Genomic DNA, 19,178 nt, shown 5'->3' with positions numbered 1-19,178 from the left:
CTCCCTCTTCTTTGCCTCCTGAGCTTTGGGGAGGGAGTATTGGATGGACATCTATCTGGAGAGTATCTGATACTTATTCTCTGTGCTTTGACAAGTTGTGAGTTTCCCTGGTAACCACCGTCGGCTCACAAATAAACTCTGATGAGGTCTGAGAGATTGACTGTTCTGTGGGTAGAGAGAAATGAATTTCATAGGCAGTTTTGAATCTACATCCATTTAGCAGAATAGATGTAGTAGGTCCACATGTATAGGCGCCACAAAGTCCTCACCCTGGCAGAAGTTCCATTGGACCAGACTACAAGAGCACCAGCACTGGCTACCTGCTTTGTCACAGCATTGGTGAACACGTGGATAGAGAGATGGAGAAACGAGGATCCTGGACAACTTGAGTAGTCTCTGTTTTAAAGGGCCACATTAAAAACAAGGAAACAGAATCGTATCTCACTACATAATACAAATAATCATCTTCCCTACATAGAGTGAAGCTCCTGTTATTGTATCCTGACAGTCTTGTTTCGAATAGTGTACAAGTGCATCCCAAAGCAGCCCCGCAGGGCCTCCACACCGAGGCAATCCTTGGATAAAAATCACTCCACCTAGACCCGTGTTTCCAAACTCCCTCTAAGGCTGACCCTGTCAAGAAGATTTTCAGTCAGATTCATATTGTCTGTAATGTCAGTGTCTTGAGCCAACTCTGTTTATCCTTCCAACTGTTCATGCACTCACCCATATATACATCCATCATTCACTCACATATGTGTGGTATGCATTGTGAGCTAGGCAAGTTGGGGAGCTGACTTGTGACCTGTAGAGCTTTCAGCCCTGTGAGGATGACACAAATAACTGCAAGCAACTGTCGGAAGTGGCGTGTGCCTCCCCTTGCATGTCCTTTCTTATGGTGACTATAATATGAGAGGCATGGTAGTCAGAGTTTACCAGCCTTCATGACCAGTATGGACAACTTATCTCCACTGCATTATGGGAAGTTATACTGGCCACACTCAACTTCAACTCAGTTGCCTGACACAGCTCAGGCAGCTGTGTTAGTTTACTTAACACAGGCTTTGACTTTTGTATGCATTGATTTTTGCATAATTCTTCATAAGTGCCCCCAAGACACAGCTTACATTAGGTTGAAGTTGTCAGTCAGTTTTCTTTTCCCTGGCTGTTCTTGTCTGAGGATACACTGTCAGAGAAGAAACTCGATCAAATAAGTGATCTCCTCCAGTATTCAAGTCTAGGGACACATAGTTGATTTCATGATCTGGTTTTTAGACTGAAACAATGGTGTGAGCAGAAATCTTCCTATTATCTGATTTAAGCTGTAGATGACCACAGTTTACCAGTTTAAATATAAAAGTCTTCTTTTTTGACCTTCCCAACCATCAGGGTAACCAAAACTCAAGTTCAAGATGACCAGGAACTAAGATGGACATGCATCAATGTCATGGTCCTTTGGTTGCCGGTAAACTAAGAGTTGACTCAGAGACAAAGGGATTGTGTTGGCTAGTGTCATCTGAGAGGAGGAAACACCCCAATTAAGAAGAGACCTCTGGCCGGGCGGTGGTGGTGCACACCTTTAATTCCAGCACTCGGGAGGCAGAAGCAGGCGGATCTCTGTGAGTTTGAGGCCAGGCTGGACAACCTCCAAAGACAATACAGAGAAACCCTGTCTCTCGCAAAAAAAAAAAAAAAAAAAAAAAAAAAAGAGAGACCTCTGTAAAATTGGGCTGTAGGCAAGCCTGTTGAGCAGTGGCTCTCAACCTGTGGGTCATGTTTCCTTTGGCAAACCTCTATCTCCAAAAACATTTATATTACAATTCATAATAGTAGCAAGATTATAGTTATGAAGTAGCCATGAAAATAACTTCATGGTTGGGGGTCACAACAACTGGAGGAACTGGATGAACAGGTCGCAGCATTCAGAAGGTTGAGGACCATTTCTGTAGAGCATTTTCTTAATTGGTGATCAGTGGGGCGGGGGGAGGGTGCCCAGTCCATTGTGGATGGGGCCATACCTGCAAGGCCTGGTGGTCCTGGGTTCTATAAGAAAACTTGCGAGCAAGCCATAGGGAGTAAGCAGTAAGCAGCACTCCTCCATGGCCTCTGCATCAATTCCTGCCTCCAGGTTCCTGCCCTGCTTGAGTTCCTGTCCTGATGTCCTTGAGTAATGGAGCATGACGTGAAGTGTGAGCCAAGTAAGCCCTTTCCTCCCCAACGTGCCTCAGCCATGGTTTCTCACTGCAGCAATGGAGACCCTGACTAGGATAGGGATTAAAGCCAGGGGCTCTTTTCCGACAATCTCTTTATAACTCATACATTTAGGAGCTTCTGCGGAAGAATTTCCTAGAACACATTTAGGATACAGCCTTCATATCAACATTTTATTGTAACAGCAGCAATGGCAAATGTTTGCTGGATGTTTCTCAGTGCCAGGACCTGTCCAGAGATTACACATATTTGTCAACATCTGCTATCTTTACATCAGAACAGGCATGTTCTACATGTTCTATTTTTGGCAGTCTGTTCCTAGATGGTCCATCAGAACATCAATCTCATTTTCCCCACAATAATATCAGGCCTGGTGATCTATTCTTAGCAAAGTACTCAGTGTGGGAAAATTATAGGAATAATTAACATGGTGGTAAAGTTAAAATACTACTTTAAAAATCTATATGGCTACTTAAAACAGCAAAATTAGGGCTGGGGGATGATTCAGTCAGTAAAGCGCCTGCCATGTAAGCATGGGGAACTGAATTAGACCCCCAGGACCCACATAAAAAGCCAGGCAAGGGTGTGGCATGCTCTTGTAACCCCAGCATTTGTGGAGTGGACAGAGGCATAGACAGATGGGCCCCTGAAGCTCTCTCTCTCTGGCCAGTCTGGTCAGATGACCCTGTTTCAAGAGACAAAAGTAGAGGGAAGTCTAGGCACTACACCCAGTGTTGACCTCAGGACTTCACAGACATGTGTCCGCACACACAAGCATATGCACACCACACAGATAAAAATAAAATTAAAATAGCATAATTATGCTCCAGATTCTGCGGAATACAAGGAAATTATTCAACTTGGGAATCTAGTAACAAAGAATGTCCACAAGAAAATAATTATCTCTGCATTTTGTACATTTCACCTATCCACACGTAAGATGTCTACAAAGATTTTAAAAAATCTGTCTAAGTATGGAGTAATCTGGGTCACTTTATGGAGTTTACTAGGGAATTTTCAATAAACCTTCCTTTTATTTTGATTGACTTCACTATTTCCCAGTTTGTTTCCAAGTGGTTTCCTCTCTTTGCAGTTTCATTTAATCATTTGATAATCCTTTTCAAGAATGCTTACTGAGTAACTATTTTAGATGGTAAGGAAGTAATATGAAAGAACGTGAAAAATTAGTTGAGACCAGTGAAATAAATACCTGAGAGGACTCCACTGCTTTGTCTTATTTTTAAGTTCCTGCGCTCCCCCTCATTGCCCATGTCCCGATGCGTGTGCAGGCCTGTGCTGGGGCATGACCACAACAGCATGAGATGCGGTGGTAGGGAGACTGGTGGGAGGGGGAGGGGCTGTGTTCAGTGCTCATCCTACTTCCCACTGATAGAGATTGGGTGCCCAAACCTCACCTCCCCAGGCTATGTCAGGACCTAACTGCCAGCCCCCATTGAAACGGTCAAATAAGTGAGTATGTGGGACAAAAAGCAAATTATAGGTCTTCGTGACAGATTTGACACAAACGTGCAGAAAGCATTTCCATCCCCCTGTAGTCTGTCTGGTTGGGCCGCGGGCACTGCAGACTCCTCCTTTACAGCCTGATTTTACTGGTTTCTACAACAATCTAACCCGTGCCACCTGCTCCAAGGAGACTGTGTCAGCCCTTAGTAGAACCAGACAGAGCTGCTTCCTTGCCCCAGTCACTGAACAGGTGTGACACATACATGTTGTCACGCAGTGTATCTGCTGTAGTTTTAGCCATCTGTGTGAACTCCATCCCAACTTGTTTTACAGTGGCTGGACTGAGGGAGGCAGGGTGGTAGCTCTCTCACTGCCCTGAACGGAATACACAGGAGAACACTTTAGAAGGAGAAAGATTCGTTGCGGCTCAGGGTTTCAGAGGGTTGAGTCTATGGTCACCTGGCTCTGTGTTTCTGGGACTAGAGTGAGGCAAAACTTCATGGAGTGTGTGTGTGTGTGTGTGTGTGTGTGTGTGTGTGTGTGTGTGTTTGTATGTGTGTGCGCGTGTGTGAAGAGGGGGATCAGAGTCAAGGTACCCTCAAGGACTAACTACCACACACCTACTTCTTTTAGCTATGCCCCACTTCCTAGTGTCTCCAGAGCCTCCCCACCAACTGAAGTCAACGCCCCTAACACATGAGTCTTTTGGGGGGCACTTATAGTTGGGGGAGTATTTTATAACCCAACCATAACAAGGGCAATGCAAGTTTCAACCTCTTAGATTCCAGTGGTGCTGCTGAAGTGCCAACAATCCATAACAACTGCCAGGAATCTAGGGCAGTGCAGCCTTGCAGCGGAGACCAGGCTGAGAGTCTGACCCACTTCTTGCTCTGCTCCTGTGGTTGCTGTGCGGAGAGCCCCTTCAGACTGTTTTCATTTGAAATGCCTTAGTTAGCGATTTCAACTATCGTAAATAATTTTGAAGACAAAAATATTGCAGGGAAGAAAATTGCCTCCCTTAACAAATACAACTTATATTCAAATTTAATTAACCAAGAAACCCTCAAACCAGATAGCATGTCACCTGGCATTGACAATTAATTAGTTTTGCTCTGAAAATACTACAGGTATTGAGCAAAGAGTTATAGATTATGCTTTGTTTTCTCTGACAACTCTACCCATTTCTAGTTCTCATGCCTTAACAGCGGTTTGCAACTTCAGGCAACACATTATATCCAAAGTGTGTAACTCCATGTCAGTTTTAACTTTCACATAATCAAAATACAGAGGAATATGGACACTCTATTACTTTTATAATGAAGACTTTAAGAGTGAGCAACATGACCACTTTCCAAGGAAGAAATGGCTGCCCTTGGCTTGAAGGTGGGTGGCCTGTTTCTGGTAGAGCATTGAACATCTTCCTTTTAACTTTGCATTAGCATACAGATAAATGATTTAGCCCAATGTAATGAAAAGAGCATTAAACTCATCAGAACCTTGAAATCAGATTATCTGGAGTATGTTTATTCCTTGAAGGAATTTTAATTTTGGTTAGGCAGTCCTCATTCTGTGATATATACATATATATCTTTTAGGAACAATGGTTTCTCAGCAGAAAAGTCAGGCACTGTGTTCTCCAAGGAGCAACTACAACTCACATATGACTCTTTCTCTGCCTGTAATTTATAGACAGTCTAAATAACAGTACTATTTAGACATGGTTTCTTAATCAGTATTTGATTGCTGTGAAGAGGCACCATGACCACGGCAACTCTTACCAAAGAAAACATTTAATTGGGGATGGCTTACAGTTTCAGAGGTTTAGTCCCTTGTCCTCCTGGTGGGGAGCTTAGCTGCACACAGGCAGACATGGTAGCTCAGAGTTCTACATCTGGATCTACAGGCAGCAGCAAGAGAGGGACACTGGGCCTGACTTGAGCTTTTGAAATCCCAAGGTCTACCATCCCCAGTGACATGCTTCCTCCAACCAGGCCCCACCTACTTCATCAAGTCATGCCTCCTAATCCTTCCCAAGAAGTGCCACTCTCTAATGACCAAGCATTCAAATGAGCCTATGGGAGGCATTCCTATTCAAACCACCACATATGGTTTCATTAGTTCCTTTTAATATGGTCAGCCAACTTTCTATTACTCTTTTTGTTTTCAGAGGAGACACCAGTAATGTTTAATAGCTAAAACCATTTCCATCTGGCAGTGGTTACATTCCCAGTTACTAAGGTCTGGTGTGTAGGGTTCTCATTTGTGTGTGGAGCTGGGTCTGCCGAGCTGTGACACAGGGGAGGGTAAGAGGACATCTGCTTTTCTTGGTATTAAGCATGTCTGGGACTGTGCAGATAGGAACAGAAAGATCTGCAGATGCAGGGGTGGGGGCTTCTGAGCAGAAAGGGCTGATATTAGTTCCATTGCATGCTGCCATGATATAATACTCTGACAATAGGTACTTAAGGATTAGTCCCAGGCATGACAGCCACTATTGCTGGGACCAGCAGTTAGATCAGGTAACCGCTAACACTTCTTTTTTTATAGTACTCATAATTTTCAATACAGATACCTTCTCTGATTGACTCATGGCATTGGGTCAGGTGGATGTGTCGATGTAAGGACGCTTTAGAAAACCATAAGCCTCCCATGGTTTCAGCACTATTCAGAATTCCTGGTTACTTAACCTTGAGACTTTCATGTGTTGCTGTAACTCCAAAGGTTGGGTTGATTAAGAACAGTGTGGGAGCTGGAGAGGTGGCTCAGTGGTTAAGAACACTCACTGCTTTTCCTGCCCAGTGCCAGTGTTGGATGGGTCACAATCACCTGTAACTCCAGCTCCAGGAGTTCTAACACCCTCTTCTACTCTGTAGGAATACACAGACACAGATACACACACACACACACACACACACACACACACACACACACACACACTGAAAAATCTAAAGAACTCCAGTGTGGCTCTATGCTATGCCTTCAGCAGGATGCAAAGCTGTCAGCAGACAGATATGGGGTCCGGAGAAGAAGATGAGCACTTGGTGTCGATCTGAAGTGAGTCCATAGTGCAGTGAGGGAAACGACACCAAAACAGAAGACCACACTGCAAAGGGGCCTCCAGTTCAGAGTTGAACCATGATCTCTCTTTTTAAGACGCATTGCTTTCAAATGTCACTTAAACAAGGCTGTATAAGGCTGAAGTGGTGGGTGGGGTCCATTTGTAAGAGAAGAACAAATGCACCTGCAAAACTCCATCCATTTCAAGTTGAAGCACACTCCCTGTGATGCTTTAGGGTGAATTGTTGGAGAGTGATGGTCAGCCATGTTTTGCCTCCTAGCAGTAAATGCTTTATCTGAAGTCACGTCATGAATTATGCTCCTGTACTAATGAATGGGTCATTTGCATAAAAATCAGAATGGCTCCAAAACACATGGGTTTTCTTCCTTCCTTCCTTCCCTCCCTCCCCCTCCCTCCTCCCTCCCTCCCTCCCTCCCTCCCTCCCTCCCTCCCTCCCTCCCTCCCTCCCTCCCTCCCTCCCTCCCTCCCTCTCTCTCTCTCTCTCTCTCTCTCTCTCTCTCTCTCTCTCTCTCTCTCTCTTTCCATCTCTGGAGACATAGAAATGCCTTTCCTGACAGCTAGTTAGGAAACAGGAAGTCGATGGGGCATGGGGAGAGGGGAGGCGCTTTTGTTCCTGGTTATGGAAATTCCAAAATGACTATGGTATATTTCACAGCAGAGCCGGGATGCTTTGAAATGGGTGTTATTTCAAGATGAGGCATCGCTGGTGTTTGTTACACCTGGATGGGTATCTTAACTGTCTCCAGAGGGTCTGCCTCGAACCACAAGCTGTTGACACCTCTTCTCACTATTTATAATCTGTTTTATTACCTTCTCTCCCTGTGTCATTGACCCCGTGGATTTCCTGGGAACTCTGGTGATCTGTCATGTCATTGCTCATTATCAGAGAGTCTTAATCCTCACAGCTCTGAAATATTTCTATGACGACACACGAGCCCCAATGGCATCAGCCATGTTCACATTGCCCTTCACACACCGATGGAGGCGATTTCACTGCCACAGTCCCGCTCCTAGGTCAGCACCCTGTCTGGGCAGCAGGTGTGGCTGTGTCATTTTTCAGTTGCTCTCCCACCCAGGCATTGTCTGAATTGGTTTGAGTAGACCTTAAATGACCTCTTAATTTGTATAAACACTTTCTTCACCTTTCTGAGAGCCCCACCCTTGAACGCCCCTCAGATAAGATGAGATATTTTCGGGGCATGCTTAGCAACATGCTCTGGGTAGAATCATAAAAAGGGTAAAGGTCCTTAAAAATAACTGTCTGAAAGAAGAGTAGGAGGGAGATGGGGGAGGAATCTTCTAAGACCCACTTTGTGTAAAAATGCTGTAATGGTATCTAGTACCTTGTATGCTACACTGAAAAATAAAAATTAATAAATTAAATAACAAAGGAAAGTTTCTAACTTAAAAAAATGACTGTATTGCCTGATTTTTCTGACTAATCTTTAAGGAAAGCTATACTCTTTAGAAAGCTAGTAATTCTTCAAAGATGACAGTCTATGTTGTAACAGTCATTGAATATCAAGGGCGGTAGGCTCCCACTAAACTATCTTGAGATGCACTGTTGATTTCCATTTAATTGCTCTACACTTCTAAAAATCCAGCACCGAAATCTAATAAATAGCCTAACATACAAATAAATGAGAAAAAAATCCTCCTTAAGTTTCCACTTTGATTGACAGCTGAGGCATAAAATTCCCTTGTATTGAAACTAGGTAAGTATTGATACTGTTTTTCAGTTTTTAAGTCTGAGCGGACCTGAAAATAGAAAACCATCCCATGAAGATGGCATCAGTTCTAAGTGATTCCTAGACCCACATTAATACGGTAGGAGAGTAAAGAGGTGCGAGGAAGGATGGAGAGCCCAGAGGGAAGAACCACGCCCTGTGTGTGCACCCTCCATCCTCTCGAACCCCGCCCTGTGTGTGTACCCTCCATCCTCTCGAACCCCGCCCTGTGTGTGCACCCTCCATCCTCTCGAACCCTGCCCTGTGTGTGCACCCTCCATCCTCTGGAACCACCCCCTGTGTGTGCACCCTCCATCCTCTCGAACCCCGCCCTGTGTGTGTACCCTCCATCCTCTCGAACCCCACCCTGTGTGTGCACCCTCCATCCTCTGGAACCACCCCCTGTGTGTGCACCCTCCATCCTCTCGAACCCTGCCCTGTGTGTGCACCCTCCATCCTCTGGAACCACGCCCTGTGTGTGCACCCTCCATCCTCTCCTCCATCACAGTGAGGTGTTTAGCATGGTGCCACTTTCTAATGCAGGCTCAGTAAATATTAATTTCATCCTGCTAGGGGGATGATATTTTTCCTTGAAATAAGCACTGGGAAGTTCATGAAGTTAATGGATAGTTAAAGAGGTGCGCTGGGATGAATACCTTCTGGAAATATGTCATGCTGTCCTTTGTAGGAACACTACAGGAAAATATAGCCTTTTATGTTAATTTGTTATTTGAAAAATGTGTTAAAAACAACTCACCTGTTTTCCCTGATATGGGGGGAGGGGGGAGGAATTTGTAGGGGATGGATTTTGCAAAATGCACGTCTCACCAGAATGTCAACCCTTTCAATTCTTTTGTGACCACCTCTCCTTTTATGTCCCTGCATAATGCCATTATACGTGAGTGATTTCTAAACTTTAACCTTCTCCTATCTGTGTGTCATTGAAGCGCTATATAAAAAGAGCTGAAGCAGCTGGCCTCCACAGAATTGGAATATATAAGACAGATCAGAGAGCTGGTTATAATGTCAGAATTAAAGTGCCATTGTGGAATCTGTGGCTATAAGGGAGATCCTATTCATTTCAAATTTCTGAAATTTTCCTGATGTGAGCTATAAAACATATTTTGCAAAGGAAATAACTTAAAAATTAGTCTCAAAAAATTCCCTTTAATCAAATCAGTTTTTGTTAGTGGGAGTCAATGGGGCTTTCCTAAGTGGCCCCACAATTCCAGGAGTCTACACAGCCGGTCTCTGTGCTGCAAGACACAGGAAATCACCAGTCTCCTCACTGCGTGTTTTCCCCTCTGATCTTCCTTTCAAGTGGTTTCTACCCACCACTTAGACAGTGGCAAAATCATGAAACTGATTTACTAAATGGACTCTCTCACTTTTAGAAAAATTCCCTTCTAATTATAAAGCCAATATGCTTTTATGTTTCACCTAGTGTTCTGCTCTGGTAGATTTTGTTACATAAATCTAGTCTCTATTTAGAGGTAAAATGGTTCAATGCCAGGTTCCTCCATTTGGAGACAGTCTTAGCTGCAGTACTTACTATGTATCTCACTGAAGTACCGTTCACTGCACACTAAATTCTTGATAACACTGTTTTTATTTTCCTAAAAGAGCCTATAAATGCAGATAGTATTTTTTTCTGGTTGTTTCTGTAGAAAAACCAAGTCTTAGTAACAAAGTGATGATGATGATAATAATACAAATGATAATGATGTGCCAGATACTATGTGAACACACAGTCAGAATTTAAGCAATTTGCCTACGATTACCTACTTAGTATCTGTATTAGTCATTTTTCTCATTGTCGTGACAAAACACCCTGACCAAAGTAATTTATGGAGGGCATGACATGTCCATCATGACGGGATATGGAGGGTATGGATGTCCATCATGACAGGGATATGGAGGGCATGACATGTCCACCATGACAGTGGATATGGAGGGCAGGACATGTCCACCATGACAGGGGATATGGAGGGCAGGACATGTCCATCATGACAGGGGATATGGAGGGCAGGACATGTCCATCATTACAGGGAATATGGAGGTTATGGATGTCCATCATGACAGTGGATATGGAGGGCATGACACGTCTGTCCTGGCAAGGGAGTCATGGTACCAGGAACATGAGACAGAGGTCACATCGCGTCTGCAGTCAGGAAGCAGATGACTGCTGGACATCAGCACACTGTCTTTGTATTCAGTTCAGGACCCAGCCCATGGGATGATGCCACCCATGTTTGTGATGGGTCTCCCTGCCTCAACTACCTAGCCAGATCATCCCTCACAGGCATCCTAGAGAGTTGTCTCCTAGGTGACTATCTAGTTCTGGTCAAGGTGGCAGGAATATTGAGCAGTACAGTATCTGAAGAAGCTGTTTGTGCAAACTCAGGTTAGATACCAAGAGGTCTCTGGGGCTGACTTCATTTCGTGTTAAGTGGGGTAATGTCTTCCTTATAATCTCTTCCTCTAGGATTCAAAGATGTAGCCAATGAGCTTATTTAGCATCCTTGCCTGACAGACACTTTCTTCTGTTTGCCATGTGTCTCTCTTTAGGTCTTTTAGAGGTGGACATTCTGTTTCTGCTGTGCCCACTGCTCTTTTTGCAGGAAATCAGCTTGCTTTCATTGTCACTAACCCATCAATTCTAGAGGGTCCTTCCTTTCCCTTTCTTCAGTTTTCTCCGCCCCAGGATAACCCCGTTTTTCCCACTCATTTAGTCTTCTAACAAATATTTTTGTGTTTCTTGTCTTTGCCCTGTTGGGGTTTTTATTCTTGAGAGCAAACAGTTAATAAACAAGATAGAGGTCAGAGTCTTGTCTGGGAATGATCAAAGTAACAGGAATTGGGGCTTTTGGAGGGGGTTGTGGTACTTTTCCTGGAGCATCTATTTTATTCACCGCCATAGATGGGGGAAATAGCAAATCAAAGAAACAATCCACCCAAACCCTCCTTGAGGAACCAGTGAGTTTATTATTGGGGCCACTGCAGGAGCATGGTGAGGTGTCACTGCAGGGGCATGAGTGACCAGGGGAGCTGTGTCACTACAAAGCCCACATGAGTATGGGTGACAATTCTGAAAGCTGCATTCCTGGATCTCCCATAGGATTTGCAGATAGCATCATGAAGTCTTCTCTCCCAGCAGCTGTGTGCTGCCTAGATAATCCAGGGATGGGTCTCCTGACCTGAGTTCCCCGAGCTTTGTTAGCCTGTCTCCCTACAAGAGGAAGGCTTCAATCCTGAGGAAAGAGCAATGTAGCAGAGACTGAGCAATTCCTGTCCTGTGGCCATTACTAGGTGTCACCCCTAGCCTAGTGGCTCAAAGTGACAATGATCCTTTATTAGCTTTTGTGGTTTCTGGGGGTTGGAAATTCAGACAAGACGTGACAGGTGAGGTTTCTGTCTGCTCTTTGGTGTCTGAAACCCTGTCAGAAAACGTGACAGGAATCATCTAAAGGACAATTTACTCGTGAATCTGTCCTCTGGAGTCTACACATGTGACTCGGACTTCCATGTAGCTTTTTACAAAAAACCATGTTGCCTTTGGTAACTCAACCTTGAAAGTCAGGCAATAGCTCTTCCATTACATTCTGTGGACCAAAGCAACTTAAAATTTCCTCTCAGGATCTGGGAAGAAGAATACAGGCCCCACCTCTCAACCGCGGAGCGTCAGTGCCAGGTCGTAAGAACACATTGACAGAGCTAGCTTTACAGACTTCTATGGAGGACAGGCTAAGGGTGTGGATAAAGTGACATTTCAACCCAGATTTAAAGGAAGCAGGGGAGTGAGCCTCATGCTTGTCTCCCTGGGGGCAGGGCTGGGAATGGGAGGTGGGGATGCATTGGGAGCGTCTGGAGACTAGTGTGGGTGTCCTGGTTTTAATGTTCATTGCCCAACAATCAAAGGGAGGAGTATGTGGTGAGTGAGATGGGACACATGAGCATCTGAGACAGTGAGAGTTGGGTCTAGTTTAAATTATGGCAGATAAAACCTGAGGTGGATTAGGTCTGTTGTGTGCGACAAGGTCTAGGTGCCTGAAGAGCAGGGCTGTCTTATTCTGAGACAGGGAAGGGTGAGGGTGTAAGAGCTGTGCAGAAGGCAAAAAGCCCTTTAGTCTTAGGGGGGCAAGTTAGTGATGTTTACTGAATACTCAAGTGGAGTACTGAAGAGGCTTTTGGATAAATAAAGTGAGCTCTTGGGCTAAGCTGGACAGAACACTTGAGGAGTCACAGGCTGAGGATGTGATCTCTGAAGTCAACACCAGTGGTTGCACACAGAAGTAGGGACCGAGCCCTGCCTCCCCTGTGAAAAGGAAGAGAATGGGGTGTCTTGGAACTTAGGTGGCAAGGAGGAAGGATGCCAGCGTTCTTGGCTCTGACAGCTCCAGGTGGGGGCTGAGACCATGACAGCCATCATACAGGTATTGGTAACTATCGAGCAGTTTTGGAGGGTTGGAGACAGATGCCTAGCTGAAAAGAGCTTGCAGAGAATGGGAGGAGGGGGCTTGGATGAGAGGTTGACAGGTGGCACTTGCTGGGAGTTTGGCTCAAATTAGTGAGGACAGCACCACAGCTAGCTGTGGAACTATCACATGAGCTTTATTTTTCCAAGAGACAAAGAGCAGAGAGTGCATGTGTGCTGTACGGATGGATCTAGTAGAGAGTGGACTAGGCATGTGGAAGGGACACCTCTGGTGCCATCCTTGTGTGTGCTTTAGTGACAAGGAAGCCTGCTTCTCTAATGTGTGGGTCACATGAGATGACACAACCTCATCTAAGCTGTTCCTTTACCAGCCTGACCCAGTGGGTGGCCACAGCCATGTCAATCTTTTCTCCACTCTGCAAAGAACCCTTAATATAAGGGAATAAGTACCAACTTTCAGTGACCCCCAACACACACACACACACACACACACACACACACACACAATTAAAGGTCAGCAAGGACTATATAGTAAGTTTATCCCCTCCTGCCCGCATGAAAACCACTGCTTATATAGAAAGATACGGCGCAATACACCAAGAATTAATTTAGAAACGAATCTAATAGGATGTGTGCCATGCCTTTGTCTCTCACCACTATTTGCCTTATGTCTTTTCTATCGCGGGATTATCGTGGCCTAAGGGTTACAGCGCACTTGGATGATGGAAGACGTGTTGTGAACAGCCAGTGTTGTTAATGATGCTGGCAACCACACCCTCCTACTTGTCCCCATCTGTACCCTTGTATGCCACTTAGTTACCTTGATCCCTGCCTTCCTTGTCCTTGGCCATAAATATCATTCTGCACTTAAAGACTGCCCTACACAAGAGTCCCTTACCCAGCTGAGGAGATGGTAGTCTTGTGCCCTGCCCTCACTGGAGTGGATATTCTGGCTCGCTGTTTCTCACACCAGTATGCTTTATGGTTGGATTTTGCTTCCACAGCCAAAGCATGCCCTGATTGGTCACTACCAGGTTCTTCATCAGACTGGCTTGGGTGTTACAAGGTGTTAGAGTCTTTTCAATGAGCTCATATGGTTCTTCACAGTTGACCTTAGGCCAGAGAAATTGGGGGTGATTAATGGAGTAGGAGCTGCATGTCCTCCAAAGATGACCGGCTTCATTCATGCTCAGACTGAGTGTTGTGGAGAACAAACAAGTCTTTATAACTTTCGATCTTAGAGCCATGTGATTTTACAGTGCCTTTCTCCTGTCTCAGTGATTACATAGCTTATTAATTAAGTTCCCTGCGCTGAAGAAAGGGCTACAGGGAACTGAGAACGGAGACAGAAGGGACGATTAAAGGGGATCTTTAAGAGAAAGGGAGAAGCAGCCAGCCCAGTGCTTCTGATTGTAGCGTCACCTCCTCCTTATTGTCCCCATGCAGAGCTGCCCAGAAGTTAAATCTGTCATCCAAGAAGAAGAAACACCGGCCTTCAACTCCATCTGCTGCAGAGGCTCCCCTGTTTGCTACCAGCTTCAGCGGGATCCTGCAGACCTCACCTCCCCCAGCCCCACCCTGTCTCCTCAGGGCTGTCAACAAGGTGAAGGACACTCCTGGCATGGGCAAGGTAGGTGCCAACTGCTGCCTCTGCCATCCGTTGTGTGCACAGGGCTCTGGGCAGAAGAGAACAACTGTGTTTGCTAAAATGAGGAGGTATCAGAGATGAAAAGACACAGTGACGGTGGTTTGGAGGTAGCTGTTCACACTTCCTGCAATCTTATTCACCCAGGGTCAACCCCTGACTGAAAATAATCATAGAAAAGTCTAGAAATAAGCAACAAGGAAGCTCAGAATAACTTTTACTTCTGTACTGTACAAAGAAAACTGCCAAGTTTTCTTTGGCCACACAAATTGCTTTAAGTTTTGGATCCAATTTGACTTGGGTGGGGGAGGAAAATGGCTTTGCATTGTTGAGCAGGATCAAGGTCATTTCAAAAACAGAGAGACACACAGCCAGAAGCAGAGGCAGGGGGAAACCAGATACAGATGAAGACACCCCTTTGTTTCCCTGCGTCTCTTATGCGTCCTCCCCTTCACAGAAGTGACTTCTGAACCAGGCCACCGGTGTGAGTTCTGGGGGGTGTTTCAACCCTGACTTTCCAGCCAAGAAATGCAATTTGGAGTTGTTGCAAGGACTTAGAAAGACGCAAGGGAAGTCTGTTACAAGATATTGCTGGGTCACATATATGATAACTTTATTTCTAAATGTCAACTCTTTACTCTTCCTCCCCCAAGATAAATGTCTGGGTGAAGTAATTTACAGCTTTATCTTCAGTGGGGAAATAAGCTGGGACTTATAAAAGCATACAGTTGGAGAGATACAGTGATTGTATTCATTATTTTTGTCAGAGTACAGATGCACACAGAACGTGGGACTTGACTTTGGCCTTGGGTTTTGTTTCAGGAAGTAGCTGGTCATACTGAAGAAGGCAGAGCCGAGCTGTGTAGACCACAATGTTTACTAACTCTTGTCCTCTTGGTACCAACGTTTGGTTATGTCCCGGTTTGTGGTCCCTACAAAATGATCCTGCATCCTGTGCCCAATCTCCTTCATTCTGTATTCTGCTTCTCCTCTTTCCACTGTACACCCCAGCACCACCGTCTCACTGGGCAGCCCTTACTTCGTGATGCTCTTCCCCAGAGTGCATTGATTTTAAGATTAGGTTAGACAGAGCAGTGGTCAGTGTAATAGAAAGTGTGGAATCTGGAATTCTCCACCGCGTTTCTCAGCAGGTAAGTGTCGCCCGAGAGGTTTTCCAGGTCCAGAGGTAAAGACAGACCTTAGGCAACAGTCTGTGGAAGTTTCTCCATCCTCACACTGTGTGGAAGCCAGCAGAGAAAGCAGAATGGCAGAGAAAGCTCTTCCAGGTTGGGTGTATGAGGGTGAAAATCACTCCATGGCAGGCACCCTGGCGACGGTGGCTTTGAGAAGCGCTATTAAGAGCTGTGGGTCTAAGTGACTTCAGGGTTTTCCTTCTTTAATTGTGGTAAATGCACACAGTGCAAGGTGACCCATCACAGACATGTTTAAGTGTGCAAGGACATTTATTTTGTTAACAAGTTGGAGCCGGAATGTCAGAGACACGCCATGGGGCAAGGTAGAGCCCACTGCCACCACTCTCTTGCTTCTCATTAACATCCCTCTCCTCTCGGCTGTGAACATTTACGTGGCATCTCTTACGAAAGGTGCCAGGTGCCTGACCAGCCAGGGAAATCCCACATTCCACTGTGGCCCTATCTGGGACATGTGCAGTAGAACCTACCACAGACGCTGCCTTCATCTCTTACTTTGGCCTGACAAAAGCCTATGTTTCTTTAGGAGGGACTAGGCCTAAGCCTTCTGTCTAAGGCCCCCTGTGACCCTTGTCTATCCCTAAAGTACTCCCTGGAATTCCAAGATCCAGGTGACAGGGCACTAAGGTCAGGGACCAAAACAGTGGAGAAAATTCTTGCAGCCAGCAGTGACCAACACTTGCAGCAAAACAGTATAAGTGTTCAAGAGCGGGGGAATATCTGGATTTCACTGGATGGAGCGTCTACATGTGAGGACGTCCAGTGCACATTCGTCCCTGGTAGTGTGGCTAGCAAATTGTACATTAGCATTTGGCATTAAATGTATTATCCATCCCACTCATTTGCAATTCAGAAATGCAACCAAAGACCTGAGTTTGCCATGGAAATGTCATGGGTATCAGCCTGTGAGTCACAAGAGAGACGGTGTGGCTTCTGTCTGATCAGTGGCCACACAGCAGCTGAGCCCTCCCTCCTCTTGTACTGAGCCCTGGGGAACTGTGTTGGGGAACAGGTGACAGCTGGAGGGACCATGTCCTCTGAGAGGTAGTTGTAGGAATATATTTTCTATGTTAAAACCACAGCGAGGTCCTCTTCCCAGATACCCTTTTACATCTTAATATCTCAAAGAAATTCAGTTGAGTTTAATATAGAGCATAAATAATTGATGCTACTTATATTTTTAAAATAGATGAACTTGGCAGAATTGCCTAAAACCACTTCATGTTCTAAGCCTCAACCTTGGGTCTCTGGGATGCCATATTAAGATCTTCAGCTCTCAGAACAGCTCCTGGCACATAGCAAGTGTTTCTTTTGTACCTACTGTGTGTCAGGTGCTACACTTATTAACACCTTATGCCTTCTTCCAGGCAGTCAATGAAACAGCACTGATTCAAGCCAATATGAGGGACTCTGACTCACAGGGAAGTCAGAGTTACTGGTTTAACATGACTAAATGTACAAAGAACTAACTACCAGTAACTGGCTTTGTAACGACATTCTTTTTTGTTGTTGTTGTTGTTTTGTTTTTGTTTTTTATTTAAACAGCTTGTTTGCTCTTTTTTTAATTATTATTTTTTTAATTTAGGTTAGAAACAACAAGTAATTAATGGATCAAAGCAGCTTAGCCTCCATTTATATCTCATTGATTTGGCTTATATGTAAATGATACTTGTAATCTGTTTAAAAATTGTTTCTTCTCTCCTAAGTCAGCAAACTCTCTCTGTGAAATCTGTTTGTACAGTTAATTAGCAGGCATGTTTAAGGTTCATTTGTTAGTGTGTCACAGTGTAGTAACGTCAGAGCTCTTCATCTGGGGTCCCAAGGTTCCAGAGAAAAGTCTGTTATCTGTATAATCCCTAGGTTTTCTGGCTCCACAGACACATTTAAAGGCAAGGACAGCAATGGCCACTGTCATTCTTGATTGGTGACAGTCCACCTGGTGTTTAGGTGACTCTTCCCTTCCTAGGTGACTAACTGAAAGGGGAAGATGAGATTTCTTTTCCCTCACAACCCCCAGGAATGTCTCCAAAAAGTGACAGTCTGTGGTTTTAACACCTAGCGTGTCTCCATCCCCCAATACGTTTTGCGAATATTGGGAACTTCCTGTAGTGAATTCCAGAAGCAAGGGTTTGAAAGGATTTTGAAGAAACTGGGTGATGCACACTTGAGGGGCAATTGTGGGAAACACCTGGGTACAGATGGGGGAGTCGGGGGTGGGGGCCTTACCCTGCTGGACTCACCCAGCAAGTGTCTGTGGAGACTTCCTGTTTCTGGGTTCCACAATATGGCCACTGATGGAGGCGGGGCATGGAAAAGGAAGGTAATGCCCATCTCAAGGTAGGCACTTTGACAAGGCAGAGTAGTACGCAGCCTCAGCCTCCATGCCCATGTCCTTCTGTGCCCACCTAGTCTAGTTTGGTCAGATTTAGGCTGTATAGTGTTCATTAAGGGTGAATGTCCATCGCCACTCACTGTCATCCTGCAGGGCCTGCCTTACTGAGAACCTTCCTCTCTGAGCAGTGCCACCCAAACTCTGGCAATTTGGTGGAGATGTGGAAATATGAGATTCCCAGGGCAACAAAGACTGGAGTCCATACTCTTTCTCCATCACCAAACCCAGTGAGGGCTCACCCTGTCCTCTGACAGCACTACACACACACACACACACACACACACACACACACACACACACACACACACACTATGTCACCAGGTCTTCTGTTGACTCTGTTTAGTTTCAACTCTGAGCTTTTCTTTGTTTTGTGTGCAAACTAATAGCATAGAGAAGGAAGAACTGCCACCATGCATGTGTTTGTTAGAACTCTGGTCCTTGGTGCTTTTATTGACATCTTTAAGGCAGAAGCCCTTCAATTACGAAACCTTTGTGACACTCTTTAGAAGAAATGATTCCTTACCAGTTGATGTTCTGATTACAATGAGAAGACCGCAATAAGATTTACTTAAATTAAAGTAAGACTTTCTCAAAAGTGCTAATGTAGCTACTATTCATTTATTTAACAAGGAAAAATGGCAAGTGCAGCTTTGGGAAGTGATTTCAGGTCGTATCAAGGAGAAAAATCTCCTGCCTTCCAGCCCAAGAAGGTCCAGGTCATTTAAACACATGCAAATTATCCCATTCCTCATTTCCATGCCTGCCCTTCCCCCATCCTAAAGCTTTTATCAGGGAGAAGAGGGAAGATTTGAGCCCATCTTTAAAATTCATTTCAAGTACATGTGAAATAAAAAATTCAGATAGGATGGAAGATTCTGGCTCCCAGCAGTCACTCACAGTCACTGCTCCATCTTAAGTACGAATGACAGGAAAAGTGATATTGCTCCTATTTTTGGTGTACGGTTGAGGTAGGCCTGGCTGCATAAATAATGCAGATTCATCACTATGGCTCTC

At 44.9% G+C, this 19,178-nt stretch overlaps 1 protein-coding gene across 2 annotated transcripts in view; it reads left to right on the top strand.

Moving 5' to 3' along the window:
- The window catches only part of Kif26b (kinesin family member 26B), a 393,085-nt gene that overhangs the window by 267,950 nt on the left and 105,957 nt on the right, over nt 1–19,178 (top strand). For both annotated transcript variants that reach the window (XM_021231918.2, XM_013119200.3), the window contains one exon: nt 14,363–14,546. In XM_021231918.2, coding sequence (XP_021087577.1) covers nt 14,363–14,546 — 184 coding nt within the window. The remainder of the gene's footprint in view (nt 1–14,362; nt 14,547–19,178) is intronic.

Source organism: Mesocricetus auratus, unplaced genomic scaffold (genome assembly GCF_017639785.1).
Source record: "Mesocricetus auratus isolate SY011 unplaced genomic scaffold, BCM_Maur_2.0 Super-Scaffold_100676, whole genome shotgun sequence".
Lineage (NCBI taxonomy): Eukaryota > Metazoa > Chordata > Mammalia > Rodentia > Cricetidae > Mesocricetus > Mesocricetus auratus.
This window is presented reverse-complemented; position numbering and strand designations above follow the sequence as displayed.